The sequence below is a fragment of the Aspergillus japonicus genome (assembly GCF_003184785.1).
Source record: "Aspergillus japonicus CBS 114.51 unplaced genomic scaffold BO86scaffold_36, whole genome shotgun sequence".
Lineage (NCBI taxonomy): Eukaryota > Fungi > Ascomycota > Eurotiomycetes > Eurotiales > Aspergillaceae > Aspergillus > Aspergillus japonicus.
The window spans coordinates 214,945-237,792 of NW_020291673.1; the positions used below are offsets into that span (position 1 = coordinate 214,945).

The following is a 22,848-nucleotide window of genomic DNA, read 5'->3' on the forward strand; positions in this document are numbered from 1 at the left end:
GGTTATTGGTATGAGAGGGGTTTTACCGTCCGGAGTCGCGCATCTTATGTACTATGCACCCACCGTGTTTGACAGTCAGGCGTGCAGCTGTCACCGGCTTCTTCCAATCCCATGCTTCTTCTTTGGCTCACTTACCTCCATCATCTTATCTTATTCTTCTGCTTCTTCCGCTTCTCTCGCTTCTCTGCTCTTCCGATCACACAGCCACAGCTATTGTCTTCGTCATGATGCAAGAATATCCATTGACCATAATCGGGGGCCTTTTGTTTGTGGGTGGATGGTATCTCATTACCACCATCACTGCCTACTCCAAGCTAGCTCGACTGAAGGGCTGCCAGCCGCCCAAAAGTTACCCCCATCGGGAGAGATTGCTGGGGGCTGACTATCTACGTGACTCGATACAGGCGAGAAAGAGCCAATGCTACCTGAGACGCGAGCAACAACTCCACCAAGAAATTGGAAACACCTATCAATCCCTCTTTCTAGGACAGTGGGTTTTGAACACAATCGAGCCTGACAATGTGCGAGCCATCTTCTCCACAAACTTCGCGGACTTTGATACTGGAGCACGACGCCATAGGGCCTTTGCACCCTTGCTGGGGAACAGCATCTTTCAAATCGACGGGATGCAGTGGCGATCGAGACGTTACCTCCTGCAAAAATGCTTCACACAAGCTCGTATTGGTGACCTTGAGCTTTTCGAGCCTCATGTTAAGAATCTACTCGACATTATCCCCATCACCGGGGAAACCTTTGACTTAGCTCCGTTGTTCCATCGTTTTGCGGCCGATGTTGCTACAGACTTCCTGTTCGGGGAGTCACTTGAATCGCTCAAGCATCCAGATAGGCTCCAGTCAGGCTTATTGGACGCATTCTACGAGGCAGCGGCAGGATGTGAGTTTCGATGGTTGCTAGGACGCTTTGCCTTCCTCTGGCCACAGCGAGCATTTATAACGCATGTTCGTACAGTGCATTCATTCATCCAACCACATGTCGACAAAGCAATCAGGGCAAATCATCAAGACTTGGGAAAGGACGAGAATGAGAAGGACCGACCAAATTTTCTGAATCATCTCAGTCAGATATCACAGATTGAACTATCGCTCCGGGACGAGATCACAACCCTGTACTTTGCCGGTGCAGACACCGTCGCCGCGCTTTTAATTAACTTATTCTTCATTCTTTCCAAGCGTCCTGATATATGGGAGCGCGTGCGCTCAGAAGTACAGCACTTACGCGGCCAGCCACCTACCCTGCCACAGTTGAAAGGTCTCAAATATGTGAATGGCTGTGTGTTCGAGAGTAAGAGGTCTGCACACCTGATAGGACGACGATGCTAACGACCAATTTCCCATTAAGGCCTTCGCATCCATCCACCACAAGCTTCCAATTCCCGAACTGCCAACAGAGACACGGTTCTTCCCACTGGCGGAGGGGCCGACGGCAAGTCGCCGATCTTTGTATCGAAGGGTACGATGGTGCACATCGCGACGTATGCCATGCACCGCCGTCACGATCTCTGGGGCGACGACGCAGAAGAGTTTGACCCCGACCGCTGGCTCGACCAAAAGCAGAATTGGGTAAGGAGTCTTTCCGAATGACATCAGAGCTAGCTCCTAATTGATAACAGAAGTTCATCCCCTTCCTAGGCGGACCGAGGAATTGCATTGGCAGTAAGTGTTTCCATCCAATCCGTGCTCATGGCGGCGTCCGTAGTAACGCCACAACCACCCTTGTAGTGGATCTGGCCCTAAACGAAGCTACCTATGTCCTCACTCGTCTGGCGCAGCATTTTCGCTCAATAGACTCCAGAGATCCAAACGGGTGGGTTGAGAGCGCCGGTCTTGCGCTGATGTCCAAAAATGGAGTTCGAGTGGCAGTGGCTTGAGAGGTGATACTCCGTACCCCGTACCACAGGTGTCATGACGGTAGATACTTACATGAAGCTATTGAGACGCGATACTACTTTCTTACAATCCGATAAGACACTAGTAAGCGTTGGTGGGTCAGACCCCGGGCTAGGCGTCGCCTTGCATAAGTGCCTGCGGAGAAGCGGGTCTGGATGATATGCCACCTTTCGGCGGTGTTATGCGCTGGAAGGAATTAGAGTGACAGCCTAATCTCGAAGCCTAACTCGATGTTGCACAAGTCTGACTGCGCTGGTAGCCTCGTTACTGTCACGACTGGGCTTGAAACCCCACAAATTGTAGTGAGTTGGTACAGTACTTAAAAACAGACACCTGGCGACTGCTCGCGGACATTCCTGTTCTCACCCAGAATGCAGTCCTACAAATTCCATACGTCCTTGGTGGTGCAACAATGGAAGTTGTGCCGCCAGTTAGCCAGCGAACCAGGGGTGGAAGTGATCATCGATGGTGACACTTTGGACATCCCACAAGTCGTCTATGTTGCAAGGTGTGTCACAAATCCCTTTAGAGCCTCCTTGCGCTAACAATGGGTAGACATGCTCAGAGCGTGAAAATTGCTCCAACAGCATATTCTGAGGTCAATAGAAGTCACAATGCCTTACTGGATAGTCTTTCGTCGGGAGAAGTGATCTACGGTATGTGAGCCTCTCAATACCAGTGTTTGTGAGTCCGACGTTGATGCATCTGCTCACTACTAGGTGTCAACACCGGCTTTGGTGCCTCCGCACATACTCGCACAAAAGATGTCCAAGCGCTTCAGCGGGTGCTGACTCGAGAACTCGGTTACGGCATCCTTCCTCCGGGTTCACGCGATGCTCAACCGCGCCGACGCAGCGTTTGTGAAGACCATCGTGAATTTGACCTGTCACAGGAGGAAGCGAACGAGTCGTACTACCTGCCATTGACCTGGGTCCGAGGTGCTATCCTCCTAAGGATCAACACGTTGTTGCGAGGGCATTCGGCCATCCGCCCGGTCATCCTGGATCGTTTGGAGGCACTGCTAATGCACAATATCATTCCCATGGTGCCCACCCGCGGCAGTATCTCTGCTTCTGGGGACCTGAGCCCGCTGGCATATATCAGCGGTGTCATCCAGGGAAAGCCTACAATCCGGGTATTCCCCACCTCTGCTCACGATCAGGATCTTTACGCAGATGAAGCCCTCGCTGGTGCCAGTATCCCGCCAGTGGACCTGACGGCAAAGGAGGGACTCGCCATTGTCAACGGAACGGCCATTTCGGCGGCCTGTGGTGCCCTCGTGCTTCATGACGTGCAGCAACTGGCTATGCTCTCGCAGATTCTGACAGCCATGACTGTGGAAGCGCTACTTGGATCACCAGAGAGCTTCGATCGCTTTTTCGGGGAAGTCCGTCCACACCCGGGGCAAGTGGAGAGCTCTCGCAACATCCGCGCATTCCTGAGGGGGTCCCAGCTGGCTCGGATCAAAGACGGAAAAGACGGGGCTCTGCGACAAGACCGATACTCCATCCGCACTGCGGCGCAGTGGCTCGGTCCGGTACTCGAAGATCTACTCCTCGCCCACCAGCAGATGAGCATCGAATGCAATTCGACCACGGACAACCCATTAGTGACCCACGACGGTGCGTTCCTGCATGGGGGCAATTTCCAGGCCAAGGCCGTGACCGCCGCAATGGAAAAGAGCCGCCAAGGCGTGCAGACCATCGGCCGCATGCTGTTCACGCAGTGCCAGGAGATGATCAACCCCGCCACCAGCTGGGGCCTGCCCCCGAACCTCGTAGCCGAGGAGCCCAGCAAGTCGGGGATCTTCAAGGCGATCGACATCTACATTTCTGCTCTCCAGTCGGAGCTGGGATTTCTCGCCGGCCCGGTGAACCACGTCCAAAACGCGGAGATGGGCAATCAGTCGCTGAACTCCCTGGCGTTGATCTCGGCCCGATACACCGCCACGGGCGTGCGGGTGCTGACCGAGATCGCTGCCGCGCACCTCCTCTCCGCCTGCCAGGCCCTGGACCTGCGAGCCATGCAGCTGCAGTTCCTGGATTCGATCCGTCGTCCGTTTGCGATGCTGCTCGACGAGTTGCTGCAAGCCATCGAGCCCGATGCAGACGGTGAGAATGACAGCGGATCCATAGACGTGGAAGCACTCTCGTGTGCGATATGGGACCACCTTGAGACGATGCTCGACTCCACCGTCACAATGGATGCGAAGGACCGGTTCCTGCACATCGCGAAAAGCATGCGGGTGCCCATCCTCGACCATGTGGGGGTTAGTACATCGTCGGCCGAGCTGCTCGGGGCGCTGCAGAGCTTTGTCGAAGAAACGGACGCCCTGCTTCTGGACGGGTGGTGTGTCACTCGGGATGCGTATCTGATCCACGGCAATGCCAGTGCGCACTTGGGGGTGGCAGCGAAGAAGGTCTATGCGTTTGTGCGGCGGACGCTGGGGGTCCCGTTCCTGTGCACGGCGCAGATCCTGACGCCGACGGCTGAAGCGATGCGGACGGGTCGACGCCGCGAGGCGCCGACGGTGGGCTCCTACACGGGGGTGCTCTACCGGGCCATCCGACGGGGGGAGATGGTTCCTCTGATGACGGAGCTGCTGGAGGAGTGTCTGGCGGAGCATGAGTTGAATGAGTGATAGCTGCGTACGGTGACTTTCAAAAGTTGCAAATACATGGCATTCAGCGTGAACTATGACTACATATGTGCTCCGGGGTAAATACACTACAGAAAGTTACAAAACTCCATCATCAAATATACAGTACAGCCCTCGCAACAGCCCCAAACACCCTAAACCCCAACCCCAACCCCGCAGCCACCCGGTTCAACCTTGCACCCACCCTTTTCACCCTCAACCCAACCCAACCCAACCCCCCAACCCTTTCATCGCGTCGCCTTCTCCAAATCCGCCGCCCACAGCGCCGCCCCCACGGTATTCGTAAAAGCCATCACAATCGACGCAAACGGAATCATCTCCAACGCAAACGCGGCCATCCCGAACCTGCCCAGCGAAACAGATTAGCCCAAGCTCCACCTGTCCCCTTGATCCCACAATATAACAGAATGGGGAGAACTCACGCAGTATACGCCCCCCTCCTCCCAGGCCCCTCGACCCACCCCTCGCGCTCCTTCCGCCCCCACCCCTTCAACTGAAAATACCTGGCATGCGCCACCGGCCCCACGCGCTTCCCCTGCACATAGATGTAGGCGATCGTGCCGACGACCGGCACAAAGTTGAGCGGCAGGTACAGCAGCGAGCGCAGCAGCATGTGCGGCGAGAGTTTCTCGATCGGGTGCTTGAGGCGGCTGCCGAGGCGGGGACTGCCACTGGTGCTGGTGCTAGACGCCGATGGGGGCACGGCGACGGCGCGCTCGCGGGCGACGAGGGCGTCCTCGCCGCGCTCGAGCAGCGTCGCGTCGAAGGTGTCGGTGATGGCGTCGGCCAGGAGGAACGAGCGCGCCAGGTAGGTGGTGATGGTGGAGGATTCGGAGAGCACGAGCAGCGCGGCGGAGAAGGGCGCCAGGAACGGTCCCGCGGTGAAGGTGAGCAGCGCCACTTGCGGGAGGTAGGTGAAGAAGAACATCGTGGTCGTGATGCCGAGGCCCAGCGTGAGGGTTTTGGCTGAGCGCGAGAGGAGGGGCGTCCATAGGGGCTGGTGGTGGAGGGTGTAAATTATGCCCTGTTGCTTATTAGGTTAGGTCTTGGTTCTTGGCTCTTGGGGATGGATTGGGAAGAGAGGAAGGGAGGCATGGGGGTTGCTGGGGAGGCGTGCTTTTATGGGGTAGATGTATGTGCCGGAGAAGAGGAGGTCTTTGGCGATGGCGCGGAGGTGCGCGATTTCGTTGACGAGGGCTTCTTTTAGGGCGGACATGGTGGTGCTTGGTTTGGTGTGGTGGTGGTGGTGGTAGTGGTGGTGGAAGAATTGGGCTGATTGAAGGAGCAAAAGAGGAGGGGAGGGGGAGATGATCGTCATCATGTCGCAAAGAGCTTGGCCGGGCTTATCGATAAGAGCTTCCAAGGTCCGATAAGATAAGCCGATTGTCTGTATACTCGAGTACAACCGCCAACAACAAACAATGTAAACTCACCACAAACAAACAACATCAATCTCCAACTCCATCCTCCTACACCTTCCTTCAATCCCACACACATACCCCCCCTACCGAAAGAAAGCTACAACCACCCCCTCATCCAACACCCAACCGCCTCACTCTCCCCCGGAACCCCCTCATCCCCCCTAGTGAAACACCCATGCTCCACCCCCGGAAAAAACCGATACTCGAACGGGACCCCCCTCTCCTGCAGATTCTGGACGGTGAATGCCTTGAGCTGCGCCGTATACACCGGATCCCTCTGCGGCGCCAGTACCTGCACCGGCACCTGCACGCCGGCAATATCCTCCTCCGTCAATAGACTGGGATGGCCGATCGGCACGCAGTCCACCAGGTATTGTGGTTGCCCTTCACCGTAACCATCACCACCGTCACCCTCACTTTCCCCCAAACTCCCATCCTCCCCAAAACCCCCACCCCCCAGCTCCACAACGCGTTCAAACCCCAAACTCCCCCGCAAATACCTCACGAAAGCCACGATCTCCGGCTCACGGAGCGCGCATTCCGACCCAGAAACCCGGGGAGGTCGAGCTCGGCCCAGCGGCCGGCCAGGATGGGGCCGGCGGGGAGGCTCTCGCCCCCAAAGAAGTCGGGGAGGAAGACGGTGGCGGGGGCGCTGTGGGCGTAGCGGTCGGCCAGGAGGCGGAGGTTGGGGAAGGACCAGCCGAGGAGGTGGTGCAGCAGCACAATGGCGCGGGTGGGGTGGTGGCCGGTGGTGTAGACGGAGTGTCGTTTGAGGGGGGTGTGCCATGTGCAGGAGGTGCGGAGGCAGCATGTGAGGATTTCTGGGCGTTTCGGGGGGGTGGTTGGTGTGTGTGGTCATCTTGGGTTGGATGGGTTTGTTGTAAGTTGAGTCTGGGTAGAGTACGATGAGATGAGGTCGAGGAAGAGTTGTATGAGCAAGAGGAGTGTTCAGGGGTCGAAGGTGAGGGGTTCTATATATGCGGACTGTACCAGACTTCAAGCTAGGCAGCTAAGGATCATCATCCCTGCAACCATCACAAGGCTGGAGCCCACTGAAAGAAAGTAGCAATGAGATAGTACGCTACGATTATGATTAGCAAGCAATGCTATCTAACTTAGCCATCCCTGCTCGCCTTCATGGCATTCAGTAATCCCCGGTTGACGGCTCGGCGCCTGGCCATGAGCCGCGCCAGCACGCCTACTTAACCCGCAAACGCCATCAACATACAACCCTGATATCAAAAGATCGCTAATGCAGCACATGCTCGAATCCAAACGCTGGGAAGACAACTTTTCCGCCCGCGGCTTCATTGCCGCCCGTCCGTCGGAGTCTGGTGCCAGATCGTGTCCCCGCTCAGCGCAGAGTAGCTCAACGCCGCGTAGTTGCGCCAGGTCGGTGGCGCCGACGACGCATGTGCCTCATGCACTCCCGCGTCCGCGCCTGCGCGGTGCTCCACGTCAGACAGCTCGTCCTCGCTGCCTCCGGTGATCGGGACCGGAGCCGAGGATACGCTGTGCTGTGACTCAACCTCGCGAGTGTGCTGACCTGCCCCGACTGTCTGCTCCGCAGCGGGGTCGCGCATATCGCCGGCCCTACTTTGAGCCATCGACCGAACGACGTCCCCCTTGCAAATCGGACACGTTCGTCGGCGTGTAGTCAACCAAGGAGTGCTGTGCAGCGTTAGATGTGGCATGATAAAGATCAACTGGGGTCCTTACATGCACTCGGCGTGGAACTCATGTCCACAAGGCAGGCTCATCACCCGGCTTTCTCCATCGACATACTCTTCCAGGCAAACAACACATTCGACCTGTCGTCCCGTGTACTTGCGTCGCCAGAGAGTAGATCCAGATTTCTCCTTCTTGGTAGACGACACTTTGGGTGCACCCTTGGTGTCTGAGCGGCTTCCAGAACCCAGAAGGGGCGATGTAGGCGAGACCGGGCCAGGGCTGACGGACCGCGGTGAGCTAGAGGCAGAAGATGAGGTGGTAATTGTGTGATACGTTCGCACGGGAAGGCGGTCCACCAGAGATTTCGGGGCGCGCCATCTTCGTCGGCGAATGCGGGACCGGAGCAACAGCAGAATGTACACCACGCTCAGTGTAAGCAGCGGACTGATGACAAGGACAAGGAGCGTGTCGAAGAATGGACTGGTAGACATGCTCGTCGGCGTTAAGGTGACCCACAAGCCCTCGTGGTCAGCTGTCGTGGCGCCTGATTGGCTGACTGAGGAAGGCTTGCGGAGCTTATCCTCTGCAGCAAGTGTATCTTTGACGCTCGAATCCCGGCTTCCGTCGGGCTTTTGTCTACTTGACCAGAGCTTGGAAAGCCAACCGCTTCCAGACGATGAGTCATCTTCGCTGCTGCCATGATGCGAGCTTTGAGACTGCGAGCCGCTTGAGCTCCCTTTCTGCGAGATAGTAGACTTGTCAATGGTGTAGTACTCGCCACTGCCAGGGGTGATGCTGCCGCCTTTCAAAGCGGCAGCGGTGGCTTTGTCACTGCTTTGGACGTTGTTCCCATCTACACCCACCACACCAGTGGGTGTCGGAAGAACACTGCCCTTCGGTGCGACTAGGTCTGGATCTCGCCAGTCCTGGACTCCGATCACGAACCCATCTGCATCCGAGCCGCTCGACAATGACCCATGCTTCTTGCGGTTGATGGTAGCTCCATCTGCTTTTGTTGTAGAGCGGCTAACATCTGCCTGCTGCTGGGATGGTGCATGGTCATCCCAAGGATCTAGCATGATCCAATTGATGTTTCCACTGTTTGGCGGGCGACGACTATCTTCAGGTGAGAACCACGGTCGTCTTCCACTGCTACCAAGGCCCAGTAGGGACAGCAAGGCATGAAAAAGACCGCCTTTCGGACTGGCGGGGGCCACACTGTTGTCGGCCATCGTGTGCTTAGTGGGCGTACTTGAGGCGGCCACTACTGTGGTTGTTGCTGTGTGAATATGTTGCTTCCCAGAAGTGCGATGGCCCGACTGGCCAGTTTGAGTAGCCGCAGCGTCATCCGCCTCCGTACCTTCGACCATCTGAGCCGGAACCAAGGAAGAAAGCAGATGGGCGGTAGTGTGAGAGGTGAACAGCGCAGGGATTGTCACGTTCGACGTATCGCCGCGTGCATACATAGTGACTAGACTTCCACCCCGAGTGTCGTCACCAACAATCAGAGCAATACCTCCTCGCCGTTGCACCCATTTCACCTTCTCGAGGAAGCCACAGCCACCCCGACTCAACAGGACCACCTTGCCGTCAATCTCCGCACTTTCCTGCAGAGATTGAATATCGGCGTGGGTTGTGGGTAGGCTCAGTGAGTGATCCCCGGATTTCTCCATAGCAGTTGCATCTGTCCCTGCAGACTCCGGAAGGGGGTGGTGCAGATGATCATCGGTTCCGTCATCAGTCGAAAGGCCGATCCCCGCTCTTTCCTTTGGGAGACGAGAGGAGTCGGCATCTGAGTGAGTGTCGGCCTGCTTTTTCGTGCCCTCGCTCGTGGTTCCGGTTCGTGGTTTGCCCGTGTTTCCGTCGGCCGTCCCTGGCTTGTGAGGGTCGCCTTCGCCCCATCCCGGAATATCTGAACAGCCCAGTTCCCCCTCCGCTCCCGCCGTCGTGCGTTCTCCAAACCCGCTTCCAATCCAGAGTTGGCCGCTCAGCCCCTTGTCTGGGAGCAATGGGCCAAACGCTGCAGGTCTGGCCAGAAAAAAGGTCGAGTTGTCATCGGTCAAACTGATGATTGCGGAGGGCGGGAAGAGGGAGGATGGAAGGTTAAAGGAGAAAAGGGCATGGAGACCCGACGCTTGACCAGCAAGCGAACTGGGCGTAGAGACGCGGGAGGAAGTGGTTAGTGCCGAGAAGAAAGTGAGTAAGATCGGGAAGAAGAGCAAGCAAAACACAATCACGATCAAGCGTGGTGGTCGCATGGTGACGCAATGCTTCTAGTCCCCAGGTGATGCAGTACAATGACCGTCTTGGAGATGGTGTAGTAGGTGACAGAAGTGAGAACTTAGACCTTCCACGGTCAGCGTCCAGTATCCAGGCAGCGCGATAATAACCTTGAGGTAGAGTTGTGATTATCGAGGTGGTACTAATTAATGGTGGCACCCTGCGGTTGCTGGCAGAGAGTGGATCTTATGACCAGTCAGACGGTCGCTGCAGGCCGACAGCAGCCGCACTCATCGAAGTCGAAAAGGTGGAAAACTGGTTGGCAATGAACAAAAGAAATCCGACGGTTCGCATGAAAAGAAGGTCGAACCTCCCCGAAAGTGCGATCAAAAGCGAAGAGGGAGGGGGGGAATCGGAGAAGGAGGGAGGAGGGAGGGGGAGAGAGAGGGGAGGGAGGGAGGGCGGAAAGGAAGGATGTCAACACGCGCGCGCCAATTTGGTCGTCCAGAACAACTATGAGGATGCAGGACAATACAGAGGAAAAAGTGTTTCGAGTGATTTAGTATGTAAATGAAAGGAAAGAGAAGTAAGGATGGATGAAGGAAAGAGTGACTGGCCTCTTTTTTTCAGCGTTTACTCCTGCTGAGACTGACACGCAAGCACAGCCTCAGCCCCCAGTCACCCGGTCACGGGGCGATTGCTGCCTGAGGCTAGTGTTGGTGGTTAGTGGGCATCATGCATCCTGGGAACTCAGGCCAAGTCAGGCAACCAAGGTTCGAAGGTTCCGCCCCGTTCAATGTCCACATTGTCCTGCCCATCAATCAATGCGATTATCATCTCCTCCTCCTCCTCCTCCTCCTCCTCCTCCTCCCTTTGACTTTCGATTGAGCATCCTACATGAGCAAGGACCAACCCGCTTTCCCCTCATACTTATCAGGGTCAGTAAATATATACTACTCACCCATACAATCCACTCATTCTCTAACCACCTTCTCAAAGATGCTCATAGATGAACTCCTCGTTTCCACCCACCCCCACCCGCCGATCATCCACCATCTCCACCCACTCTGTAGTCGGAGGGTCCACCTTTCCAGTCACAAACATTGATGATCTCAGACTCCCTAGCATTCCATTTCCTCGACAACGAGTACGAATAAATAATCACGCAATCGGCATTCTTCCGTCGTGCAACAGTCCTGTCTTATTTGCGAGTCCTTTGGGATATCTTTTCCCACCCCAATTCGTTCCAATGAGGTTCAACTTATCTTGCAGATCACGGTTCATCCCCTTCGCTACCCTTCGACCGGCTCAGCAACATCCTAGTGCAAATAATTTGAGAGACAAGGCATCCGGGTAGTGGAAGCAACTGGTGTTCCTTCATTCAACTTTGGCTCTGCCGATGCCGCACCCCATTTCCGACCGATGGGCAGTATTTTTAAACTTCTCGTGCCATCATCAAAGTGGGACCATTTGGGCGTTCCCATGGCGGGGGCGGGACTGTGGCTGGTGCCCGTTGATGAGAACACGGTCTGGAATTGACGGGGTTTCGCCAGATGACGTGAACGACATTCACATTCCTGACCTCTTTCTCTATTCTCATCAACCACAATTGGTATCCGCACGTCATATGGTCGGACAGGCGTGCTATTGTTGGCTCGACCATGTACCAAACTAACATTAAGGTTTGTCGCCTTTGAGGAGCTGTTCTGGAGCTGCTCGTGAACCGACCCGGCGTTTGAGCTAGGAATCTCTATTTAGACTACATGCAGCCCAAAACCGACGCTTCAACCCACCTACTACAACTTCGATCAAGCCCGTGGTTTTCCTTGCATACTCAACACTAAAAATCGATAGTATTCCACAAGTCCGTCATGTCCAAGCTCATGCACAAGGTGAAAGATGCCTTCACAGGCCATCATGGTCATAAATCAAGTATAAGCATATTCCCCATGCTAGGCTTTCCCATGCTGCGCCTCCAACCCGATTGACTTGGAATCAGGCGCGGGCAATTCTGAATCCGTTCCCGAAGCCGAGAACGCCAGCTCTGGAGCCTACAACCAATCTGACACTGGACACCATGCCCCTCAAACCGGCGACACCGGTGCGAAACCTAGTGCTGACCCTTACACCTCTGGAGCGTATGACACCGGGGAGAACACGGCTGCTTATGAAGCACGCACTAGCGGCTATGACTCAAAGCCTTCGGGTGGCCACGAATTCCGATCTAGCGAAGGTCGGGGAGCTGAGAATCGCAATCCTGCTCAGGATGAGTATGGTTCAGGCATGACTGGCCTTGGCCCTGACTCTGGCTCCAGGCAGATGGAGTCTAGAAATACTAGCGGCGTGCAGCATGTCAGTCCGGGTGGCTATAATCGTGGATCCGATCAAGTTCAGGCTGCAGATGTCGCTGGACCCTACTCGTCCGGTATGGAAGGCCGCACTCAACAAAGATCCGGCGGCGGAGGTGCAGATGGAAGTAGCAGCTATAATACTCATGGGACTGGGGAGCTGAGCGCTGGTGCTAATGACTATAGCTCAGGAGGTAAGCTCGACTCAGGCCGAGTGGGTGCTAACATGATGGGATCCAATATGATGGCGTCAGACAACCTACGCACCGCAGGTGGGGCACAGCGTAATTACCGGTAGGAACATGATCAGATCAGCATAAGTGTACTTGAATGACTGCTTCAATGTTTTCTTGTGATCAGATTCTTCATGTGATGTGCTAACTCCACGCTGGGATCGGCAGGCTTTGGAATAGTGTCATTGCTATCTTTATGTCTCAGTACTTAGTATATGTTCTTAGTCTAATAATTATTGATTGTTTTCTTATGGTCCTGGGATGGAAAGTTCTTTCTTTGTAACTCTCTACCAAGACAACTGCCCAAGTATTGGACACAGATTTCCCTGTTTGCCTTACCAGCTGGCACGTTGCGCAGGAAGGCACAACTGAGTGAGACATGGTTTCTTTTCACCGTCTATCTCATTGTGCCAGCAGCGAACATTCACCCATGGACCACATTCACCCCATGACAACAGAGAGCTTCACCAGCCAGTGGGGTCTAGCAGCAGATTGTTGCCATGTCGCTTATGTTGAAGCCCAAAAAACAACGGCGCAGTAGGTGTTTCTCCCTTTTGTTCTCTCTGTTCTCTACCACCAGTCTTGAAGGAAAGAGAAAGAAGATGATGGAGGGCAATGACTGGTGTGAATACTCGACTGGCATCTTGCTAGAAAGGGGGAGATGAAGGCAGGCAGCTGACGAGCTCATCAGGACAGCGAGGTCGTAGAGGCAAAGGCTCGGTGACGATCAACAATTTACCCCCGGGAAGGGCGCCTGTAGGACTGCACCATCTTCACTCTCCCGACAGGCGTACTCAGACCACAGAGTGGCTCAAGAACATATCACCTACTGCGGTACAGTTATCACCTCAGTCTCCTTTCCCAGCCCATCGCCCAGTCTGTTCTCAGCGTGCTTCACGTTTTATGTACTGTCATTAACCGAGGCCTCTCCATTACTTAGTCTCTACAGTCACTCACACCAGTCCGTCCTCCTCACCTACCCACAACTCCTGTTTCTCGCCAAAGAGCTCAGTCGCTTTCACTACCACTGCCACCGTCTTCTAAAACAATATCAGAACAGTCTCCTCTCATACTTTGGGGATCTTCAGCGGGTGTACTCGCAGCTTCAACCCCGAAGCATTGTTCAGTTTCGTTGGAGTTGCTAAAGAACACCCCATCGACACAAAGTACTACTCATCAAGCTGCAAGCTATCAGTCTTCCCCTACTATGGCATCACGGAGGTTCCCTTATCGTCAACAAGACTTTGCCGCTTGCCGTCAGCCAGATCTTGGACAGACTGACGACCATGAGCTCCATAATTTGGATGATCTTGCCTCCTCTCAGCCCATTCCTCTACTTGAATTATGTCTGAAGCAAAGCTCAAGAAACAAAGGTGCGCGGGCCCAGAGGCAATATCTGTTAGAGAGTGCGGCTCGTGTTAGTGTCAGGGCAGCAAGCAGCGGCGATGAAGATCTAGCTTCCTCGCGCTTCTCCACCTTTCGTGGATCCATCAACAATTCCTTTGAGATTTACGAAGATCAGTCAACCACTGAGGCTGTGGAAGGCCAACATTATGGCGATATGCCGTGTGACTCACTTCTCGATGCGGAGGAAACCGCGTTACAACTGCATGCAATTGACTCGCCGAGGTCTCCGTGTCGTCCATCGTCTATGCGCCACGCTAGTATTACTGGTCTTGATGATATCACTCTGAAGCCCTCTACGCCTACGCGTGTTAAGAGGTATAACTACAGCGAATCTTATCTCGACTCTATTCATGAACGAGATGACACCGAAATTCGACCCAGTGCAACTACCCAGTACAATCCTTCGGCGCGTCTTTCTCGACGTTATAAACCCAGTGACAGTGATCTTGATTCCTACGAAGATCAAGTCACACCTACCCGCCTGAAAAGACAGAATCTCAGCGAGGCGAAGTCTGACCAAGGCTGGTATGGAGCTGGCAATGGGCCAATCCTGCAAAATCCTCTGAACTACCTGAAAAGCTCCAGCTATTCCCACTCGGCCTCACACCACCAATCGCGCAGCTGCGTTTCGGAGAGTCCATTCCAAAGACGAGGCGGCAATGTTAGTGGTGATCGGGCAGTCTGGCCAGTGGACTTGTCCAGCCAGAGATCCTCTTGCGAAGGACCCAAGACAGGATCTTTCAGTCACGACTCTGCGTCTGAGGAATCATGCCCCCCCTCGTCATCTCTGCATCTTTATGGCGCAAACTTTGATCAGACGTATAATCGTTCTCCCTATGAAACTTTACGAATTCAACATGAGCGGTTCCGGCGCGCCGAGTCTCGCAGAATCTCGTCGGGCTTGGAGTTTCCGATGTCTGGATCTCAGCAAAGATACAATTCAGACTACACATCCAAGGAAAATTCTCTGGCTTCAGAATTCTCGAGTGCTGCTCCTGCCGCACGGTCTGCAGCACTTAAGTATCCGGAGTCAACTCAATCTTCGTATCGTGCTCCCAGTCAGCACCAGGCGACAGACGCGCAGAAGAGCATCTCTTCGAGCAATGGCACAAGTAGCTTGTCCGCTGAGGAAAAGAGACGGATCTTCAAAGAAGAGGTCAACGCCCTGCTGAAAAGTGGTGGAAAGCGACCCAGACACTCCATGACACAAGGAACCTCAGAAGAGGCCACAGTAGATCCTCATAAAGCCGAAGCACCTAGTACTGACGGATACCGAGCAAGTGCCTCTGCAAGTGCCTCTGCAAGTGCTGTTGAGCCTACCCGTTCAGTAGCTTCAGTCCACACTGGAAAGCAGAAACTAGAACCAGAGGAGGCTGCGAGTACCACTTGGAATCTTCTTGAAAGGGCCACTCTAGACCTTGATAAAGGAACGACGGCTAATGATTGGCCTCCAATGTCTCGATACATGCCCCAAAATATATATCAAGCGAGGCGTTTTGGGGCTTGGGGCAATTCCCTCAACAGGAGTTCCTTTTTTGCGGACGTCAAACAGTCTTCGGAGCCAGTGTCATCAGCTAAAGCACGAGATGTCGTCGATAGAGCTACTGCACTGGATCTAAAGGCACAGGCTTCAGCCTATATTAAGAGCCAGATCTTTTCATCCGGGTATGGTTCACAAAGCGGCATCAAGAACACACTCGGACACGTTCCAGATTCATCCGTGAAAAGCGAGAGCAAGCTTCTGAGGCCTCCACCTGGGCTGACCAAACCTGCAACTCAGTTGACGAAAAGGCCTGCCTGGTACGTGGACAGCCTGATTCAGAACCAGGCCAGGCTGGAGGAGTCCAACGCTTGGTTTCGGCGGGATAGTCGCGGGGAGGAAACCATTCGCGCTCAGGTTGCCTTGTTCGCTCGGGATCATAGTGAGCAACTCAAGGAACGAGGCTATTCGACAGAGGACTGCAAGTCTGCGAGAGAAATGAGTGAACTTATGGGCAATGCGCTTGTTAACTTGACTTCGTATGTCCTGGGAGACCGAGAGCAGCAGATCGGCAACTTTGCAGACTTTACGCCAGCACCATCTTACTGCTCCTCGCCAAGTTCTGATAGGCATCGAACCTTTTTCGAACTGGATTGGTGTACCATCGGCGGGGCATCTCTTGGTCGAGAGACTTTGCCATCTGCCAATTTCGGCCGCTTTGCTCGGCGCAGAACTTCTTCGGCTACCAATCCTTATACTGTCCTTGATGAAGAATCTGAGAACGACTCTTTGGGTAATGCGTGGTGAGATCCATGATGGGATGGAGATGTGTAGTCATACTCAGCTGCTGCTCTAGGTGGCTTTGTCAAAACTGGCACTAAACGCCCACCCCTGCCCAATGAGGAGGCCGCTTGTAGAGTATGTCTTTGCATCTGAAGCTTCTACAGCATGTTCACATCTTTTCAAGCAGAAGGGGTTCGCAGCTCAATGGTTTATGAAGGATTTCTCATGGGGAATTGACGACGCTCAGCATTATTGTCTACATGATATGCCCGGTGGATTCGTTGTCACATAATTACATAGATCCCATGCTTGTTGCAGGTAACCCCAGAAAAGCTCATCACGATAATACACATATCTTGCCGAGTAACTTGTTTTTACTTTCCATCCTCTGCTTCACTAGTTGCTACCAGGATCTACCCAAAAAACTGTATGTGCAGGAAATAGGCATCCCCGCCACTACCTGATTCTCCCAGTGTGGACTACGTCGAGAAACAAAACCCCTTCCCAAACAAACTAACAGCACCAAACAACCCCTAGAACTACAACTCAATAGGACAGGGGAGAAAGAATCGGAGTTGAATCGGAATGCTGATGCTGATGCTGATGCTGATGCTGATGCCGTACATCCGCCATCCCATCCATTCTCATTTCGCTACCTAGCTAGCTACCTAGGGTAGTGTAGTTATGGTGATCAATTATCTACTATTTCCATCCCATATGACTGACTGACGTTCCACACAAAAGAAAATGAAGTAAAAACAGAAAAAAAAGGAAAAGGAAAAGTGGGAAGGAGCAAAGGTGGGCGGTTCTGGGAGACGAATCACATCGTGTGAGTGCATCGCTCGTTGCATCACCATCACCAACTGAGTGTGTGGAAGCAAGGGGGGCAAGGGAGAGCAACCATACATGCATGCATACGGAGAAAGCAGAATGAGAACCCGAAGTCTGTGTGTGAGTGAAAACAAGCGAAGACACATTAGAAAAAAGGTGTAAAATAGCCGCAGCGCCGATTTGCTAACGTGATTCAAAAACTTGCTGTTGCTTGCGAGTGGGTCTACGCCGGATGAAGTCAAAACTTGATGGTGGGGGGAGGGATATTAGGGGGTTTCAGGCGGTTGGGGTGTTGTTGTAAGGTTTGGGAGGACATAGAGGGCGGTTGGTAGCGATGTATTACTGGAAGAAAGAGACGTGGTAGGATGGAACGGAAATGGATTCTGGAATTGGGGAATATCGATGGAACCTTGGCGCCGGTGGTGTGTCTGTGAGAGGGTTGCGCTAATAGAGGACAGTCGGTTGGAGGGAGTGAGGTGCTGTTTCGTTCACGGTGCGTTCAGTTCAGGTGGGTAGGATGGGTGGTCTCCTGTAGCTCCAGTGGTAGAAAAGTGTGGCTGGATACTCTGTGGACTTCTAGCATGTCACCAAATTGATATGGTGGTCATTTAGTGCCGCACAGGCCAGAACGGTCCGATGCGGGTGGAATGCGGTGCTGGCGATCGGGGAGGAGCGGTTGTGATGGAGGAAGCTCGAGTAGGGCTCGAAGGTGGAGAGATAGGTTCCATCGACGTTGAAGGTTTTCACTTCGTGACGGTTTGTGCCTCTGCGGACAGGTTAGCGAGGGTTCTCTTTTCGAAGAGAAAATGGTCAGGGAGATCATAAGGGATACATACACCATGAAGACTGGAGCATGCTCGTGGACACTTAGTGTACGCAGTGTGTCGTTTGTGGCGGAGAACGTGGAGATGGGCATGTCCATACGTAGATCCCAAAGCTTGATTTCGCCGTTGCGACTCCCGGACACAAGCTCCCTCAGGCCGCCGCGCTGCATGTGAACATTGGTGATCCATTGCTTGTGCTCGCGCCAGACCTTGACCATAGACGTTGTGGGCTTGAGACGCTGGTCAAACACCCGAACTGCGCCGTCACCGAATCCTGCCACAAAGATGTTTCCTGCTACTTGATCGGATGTCAAGGATGTGATACAAGAGCCCGAACGAGCAGGAATGTCCTGCGAATTGATCAGCCTTAGTCGGCATCTTGAGCCAGGAGTGACTTACATTCGTGCAGACTTCGGTAGCCGCATTCCACACCCGGATGACCTTCACGTCACCTGCAACTAATGCCTTACCCTGGCCTTGCTGCCAGTCCAGAACAAGTCCAGCATTGCGGTTGCTGGGAATGAGTTCAGGTAGGGCTCTAAAAGCGGTCACAATTTCCACATCATGCGCCGACTCGTAGTTTCTGAAAACTTTCAGAACACCATCAGATGACCCCGTCATCAGCAGAGCTTGGTCATCCTCGTTGATATATCGGACTTCATTGATTTTGGAGCCAGCCGGGTTACCATTCGAGAAGCGATTGAGACGCTTATGTCTCTGCCAATCCCAAATTCTACCAAGGGTTCAGCGCATACTCAGTGTGGTTCAGACAGGTGAAGAACTTACGCGATCGTATCCTTGTCATCTGCAACTGCAATGTGATCCTCGAATTGATGGAAGCACATCTTCAGAGGCTGACTGCTGTTAGAAAGAAGAGACAACGAGTTATCCCATCGGCTGCTGCCTGCTTTGCCCTTGAGAGGCTGGGTCTCAGAGATGATCTTCTCATTACGGCTTCGTCTCCAGAGGCGTTCGTTGTAATCGGCACTACCGGGCTCGTCGGGTTCATTGGGTTTCATCTGGGGTTCCCGGAAATACTGAAGACGGGTGAGAAATTGTTCAAATTCGTAGTGAAACTTATCGCTCATGAGGTGAAGGAGTTCTGATTTTACCTCTGTGGACCAGTCCAGGAATCTACTCATCAAGGGAATGGATGGGACCGCAACGGATTCCCGGGGCTCGAATCCTCGCGATGTAGGGGTAGGAGCTTGATTATAGGCTGTTGCAGGAGCAACTTGGTCATTAACTTCCGGGGGTCGTGTCCATTCGGGTGGGGCTCGTCCTCTTGGGGTCATAGGCATCCGGCTTTTGGGCGCGGTGAGAGATTGAGGCGATTGGGGCGGTTGAGAGTCAGACGCATTAGAACCTCCGAAGGCCAGGTTTTTGAGCGAGGCCGCCACACTCGCAGTTCGTTTGATACTTAGTGAAAGGTAGCCTTCCTGTTTGGGAGGGGCGACAGCGGGTGGTGTCGGCGGAGGCGCGGTTTTCGTTGATTCCGGCTTCTCGACCTGCAATTTCTGAGATACCCGATTAGAAAGGTCCAGGATTTCGTCTCGAATCTGGTTAGTCAATGAAGCCATCGGCGAATCCAAGAGGCAGATGTGAATGAAGTCAACGATCATGCCTGCGTCCTGCGCGATGTCAGGGTGGGGGTCAACAGAGAGAATTAGTAGTTGCTTCCAGATGGTTCCAAAGGTGGTATTTCGTGAGAGGCTATGCGACTTTCGACTCGAGACTGCGGGAACATCTGATACTTCCTTTTGAGTAGGGACTCGAGATCCTGCATGTTTCAGCTTCGAGAGTAAGTTCTGCTTCTCGTCTTGAAACTCCTCGTATGCGGCAATCAAGAACTTGTTCTGATAGCGTTTGACGAAAGCCGAGAAGAAGACTAAGAGTTCTTTTCTCACGAGTACACTGCCGTCAGATGACATGGGCAATACTGCCATGGCCAAGGTTTCCTCAATCTGGGCTACCTGGTCGGTTAAGTCCGGGATACCCAGGAAGGTGGTGACCGCATGCAACATGGCAGCTCGCACTTCAGGCACAGGATCGAAATTGAGTTCACAGAGCCGGGCAGGAGCGGCACATCGAATACCCATCCATTTCGCTTCTGGGAAGTCGGACCACAGCATGCTGATACAGAGACACGACCACTGCCGCAACAGCGGATTCTCCACATCCATAAAGTGCTTGAGACAAGAGTCAAAAAGTTCGGCAGAGAGGCACACGTTTTGACCTTGAGGGTAATTTTTGCAGAAGATTGAGACAATAAATGCGCACATAGCCCGATGTTCACTAGCGTTGCCCACAGGGATTGGGGAAGATGGATTGAGGATGGAGATGAAGTAATGGATCCCATTGTCCTTCAATAGGTCATTCTGAACAGTGTGGTCAACTGCCATGATTCTGGCCCAAATGAATACCATGACTGGTTTGAGTTCTTGGGCTGCAGACTGCAACAGTTTAACGACGTAAGGAAAGATACCAATGCTCAGAGCCAGGTGAACCGCCCAAGGACCGAGATCTAGGAATTTACTCAACAGAATCAGAGCTCGCAATCTGTGTGCCTGACTCAACAGGACCTGCAAGACAATTGGGAGCTGATCCGGTGGGTTCTTCTCTGTGGGGCTAGACGACAGATAAACCTCGAATGCAGTAAGCTGCTCCGCGAAGAACGTCGAATGCTGGTATTCATATTGCCTGCGACCCTCTTCATGGTCAATTAGGGCGGGAAGCTGCGACAAAACCATTTCGACAGCCAGGTCCCAGCTCTTCCACAGGGGATGATGATGAGTCTCCGGTAATTCAGGCGATGAAATAGGATGGCATTTGTAGGTGCGCATTACCCGCTCGGCCAGCAAAAAGTTCCTGAACAGGGCAGCCACCATCAAATCTTGACGGAAAAGTTTCTTGAAGAGGGCTCGCGGCAAGGTGTTCCAAGCTATCGTATCCGTGATCGCAGTGAAAATCCAATTTAACTCTCCCAACGGGCTGCGACGGTCCTGTAGGCGACCAGGCACCCTGAATTCGTCAACGGAGATATTGGTTTGAAGCGGGTTCTGAAGTATGAAGAAGCGCAGCGCGATCTCAATTGGTGTAGTAAGACAACAGGTGAAGAGATCCGCAGGAAGATCTGGATTCGTAGGCAGCGATTCAGCCTTCTGACACGCTGCAAGAATGATACAATCTCCGTAATTCTGTACGATAGCATTCGGATCCCTCTTTCTCGCCTCGAAATTTTCCTTCTCATGCTTCTCAACGAAAGTGTGGAAGTTGGAAACGATATTCCCAGCATGTGAAACATCGAAGACGAATAGACTCGGACCTGCGAGCCATGACTGTAAATCGTACAGTGAGACTGGGATGTACTGGGTATAGTTCTTGTTGAATACCCAAATCTCGCCTGACTGGGTAGGAAGAGGAACACCATGACCGTTGTAGTGAAAGAGAACTCTCTCGTCTTTGGCATTACGACGCAATGATATGCAGAACTTCTTGGTCTCATCGACTGAAGGGTCAAGATACTGCTTGTACCTAGTTCTCAAGCTTAGCGTCTCATATTGTTCTTGTAGTTTCTTTCCGATCTGCTCCATGATCTTGTTGGAGCCACCAGGTGATGTGGTAGAGGTTGGGTCAACCCAACACTCCAGCTTTGCCGCAGGGTTGGTCTTCACGACATCCGGGGGGTCAACGCCAATGTTCAAGCAGATGGCAAGGGCGGCAGAAACTGTCTTGAGACGGTCCTTCATGCGCCAGTCTTGACTCGGCCAGCTTCCGACAGGGTCGCGTGGGATTCCATTCGTCTCATGGCGCTTTTCTGTGAAATACATGTAGAAATTCTGGTAGAGATTCGCCTGTTAGAGGATAACCTGGCACCTGGGGCGTAGCGCCACTGCTCACCGAATGCAGGACTTTCAAGTACTCGCTTGAAGTGTATTCCTCCTGCCAGCCATGGCGCATAGCGATATCTTCTTCTTCGTCACCATTGATAGCTTTTTCAAATCCCACTCGAGGTCCATAATCGCTCCTGGCTCTCTTCAGGGCCGCGGTCGGGCGCGCGGACTCGGCGGGACGATCCATAGTCAGTCGCGGATTGACATCGAAGATAACTGAGTTCTCGCCGGCGGACGAGCTCGTCGGTCTTTCCGGTGTGATCACAGGCGGCGGTTTGGCCTCCACGGTGGTGAAGGATCGGTGGTGTCCAGCAACGGGCGCGGGGGAGATGTCGCGGGGTGGAATGTGAGTTTCGAGGTCAGGGCCAAAAGCAACACGAACGGACTTGTGTGGGTGCTTTCGGGGTTCGGACTGTAGGCTCGAGGCCTGTCGGTGGTCTGTATTATTCTGCTCCATTTTCTAGTTCCGGTGCTGTTGTTATGCGCAGATAATCATCATGTACAATCCAGTACGATGAAATGAACTGTCGCCTGAGGATATGGGAGAAGTAATCAGATTCAAGGTGACAGTGAGAGAAGGTGGGTGAATTTCCAGGTGTTGGAGATTGTGGGGTAGAAGCGAGTCTGCTCTCACCTTATCAACAATCATGTCACAGTGCATGCACTGGTAGCAGATCCAATACGCCCAATGCGGAGAGCGGGCGGTCAATCGACAAGATTACCACTCTTTCCAAAAGGGAGATTTGCCAGCTAGTGGGTTGTGATGAATTAACGAGACTCCCCAGCCCTCCGTATGGTCAAGGCCGCTGGCACAGGCTCTGGGATGTGCAGGCAGCTGAATGATGATGTCTTGCAGTAGCCTGAGCGTGCTATGAGCTTTGGCCGTGATCCTGCTTGGCATCGAGTTGGCCCGGAATATCGATATCGCCGGCGGCCGCTAGACTGCAGACCGCCGCGGCGGGCGGCATTACATCAGTGGCAGTATTCTAACTTACTCATATATCTCTTCGCACTACGGAGTACCTTCAGTGATTATCACGATTCGAGGAACTTGGATGACTATTAATTAGTCAACTATCTAGAAGTGTCGCAGTATTTGGTGATGACTCAACTAAAAGCCGGCTACTATCGGTTATCCCATGCAAAGGACCTACAGGCTACTTTCATAAAT

At 53.4% G+C, this 22,848-nt stretch overlaps 8 protein-coding genes across 8 annotated transcripts; 4 read left to right on the forward strand and 4 right to left on the reverse strand.

Moving 5' to 3' along the window:
• Positions 1-1,284: 1,284 nt before the first annotated feature.
• Positions 1,285-4,607, forward strand: BO86DRAFT_449220 (phenylalanine ammonia-lyase; the record flags this gene model as incomplete). Its single annotated transcript, XM_025676688.1, has 5 exons — positions 1,285-1,309; positions 1,384-1,580; positions 1,631-1,677; positions 2,475-2,563; positions 2,627-4,607. The coding sequence occupies 5 exons, from the start codon at positions 1,285-1,287 to the stop codon at positions 4,546-4,548; spliced, it is 2,280 nt and encodes a 759-aa protein (XP_025526181.1). The 3' UTR covers positions 4,549-4,607.
• Positions 4,608-4,793: 186 nt separating this feature from the next.
• Positions 4,794-5,782, reverse strand: BO86DRAFT_420208 (uncharacterized protein; the record flags this gene model as incomplete). Its single annotated transcript, XM_025675184.1, has 3 exons — positions 4,794-4,911; positions 4,989-5,590; positions 5,684-5,782. The coding sequence occupies 3 exons, from the start codon at positions 5,780-5,782 to the stop codon at positions 4,794-4,796; spliced, it is 819 nt and encodes a 272-aa protein (XP_025526182.1).
• Positions 5,783-6,111: 329 nt separating this feature from the next.
• Positions 6,112-6,932, reverse strand: BO86DRAFT_433624 (uncharacterized protein; the record flags this gene model as incomplete). The annotated part of the gene is made up of 1 exon (XM_025675853.1): positions 6,112-6,932. A coding segment is annotated over exon 1 (735 nt), but the record flags the coding sequence as incomplete, so codon positions are not given.
• A 362-nt stretch (positions 6,933-7,294) lies between these two features.
• Positions 7,295-9,916, reverse strand: BO86DRAFT_316725 (PA and RING finger domain protein; the record flags this gene model as incomplete). Its single annotated transcript, XM_025668137.1, has 2 exons — positions 7,295-7,658; positions 7,707-9,916. The coding sequence occupies 2 exons, from the start codon at positions 9,914-9,916 to the stop codon at positions 7,295-7,297; spliced, it is 2,574 nt and encodes an 857-aa protein (XP_025526184.1).
• Positions 9,917-10,668: 752 nt separating this feature from the next.
• BO86DRAFT_131854 (uncharacterized protein) lies at positions 10,669-11,274 on the forward strand. Its single transcript, XM_025666110.1, has 2 exons — positions 10,669-10,816; positions 10,888-11,274. The coding sequence occupies exons 1-2, from the start codon at positions 10,703-10,705 to the stop codon at positions 11,233-11,235; spliced, it is 462 nt and encodes a 153-aa protein (XP_025526185.1). The 5' UTR covers positions 10,669-10,702; the 3' UTR covers positions 11,236-11,274.
• A 475-nt stretch (positions 11,275-11,749) lies between these two features.
• BO86DRAFT_401064 (uncharacterized protein) lies at positions 11,750-12,524 on the forward strand (the record flags this gene model as incomplete). Its single annotated transcript, XM_025673748.1, has 2 exons — positions 11,750-11,810; positions 11,878-12,524. The coding sequence occupies 2 exons, from the start codon at positions 11,750-11,752 to the stop codon at positions 12,522-12,524; spliced, it is 708 nt and encodes a 235-aa protein (XP_025526186.1).
• A 1,142-nt stretch (positions 12,525-13,666) lies between these two features.
• Positions 13,667-16,153, forward strand: BO86DRAFT_401065 (uncharacterized protein; the record flags this gene model as incomplete). The annotated part of the gene is made up of 1 exon (XM_025673749.1): positions 13,667-16,153. The coding sequence occupies one exon, from the start codon at positions 13,667-13,669 to the stop codon at positions 16,151-16,153; it is 2,487 nt and encodes an 828-aa protein (XP_025526187.1).
• Positions 16,154-17,321: 1,168 nt separating this feature from the next.
• Positions 17,322-22,316, reverse strand: BO86DRAFT_131867 (ubiquitin-binding TORC1 subunit KOG1). Its single transcript, XM_025666111.1, has 7 exons — positions 22,312-22,316; positions 21,685-22,208; positions 18,897-21,623; positions 18,571-18,821; positions 18,184-18,517; positions 17,797-18,134; positions 17,322-17,726 (listed from the first exon to the last, which is right to left on the reverse strand). Exons 2-7 carry the CDS (start codon positions 22,132-22,134, stop codon positions 17,537-17,539), a joined length of 4,290 nt encoding a protein of 1,429 aa, XP_025526188.1. The 5' UTR covers positions 22,135-22,208; positions 22,312-22,316; the 3' UTR covers positions 17,322-17,536.
• Positions 22,317-22,848: the final 532 nt, after the last annotated feature.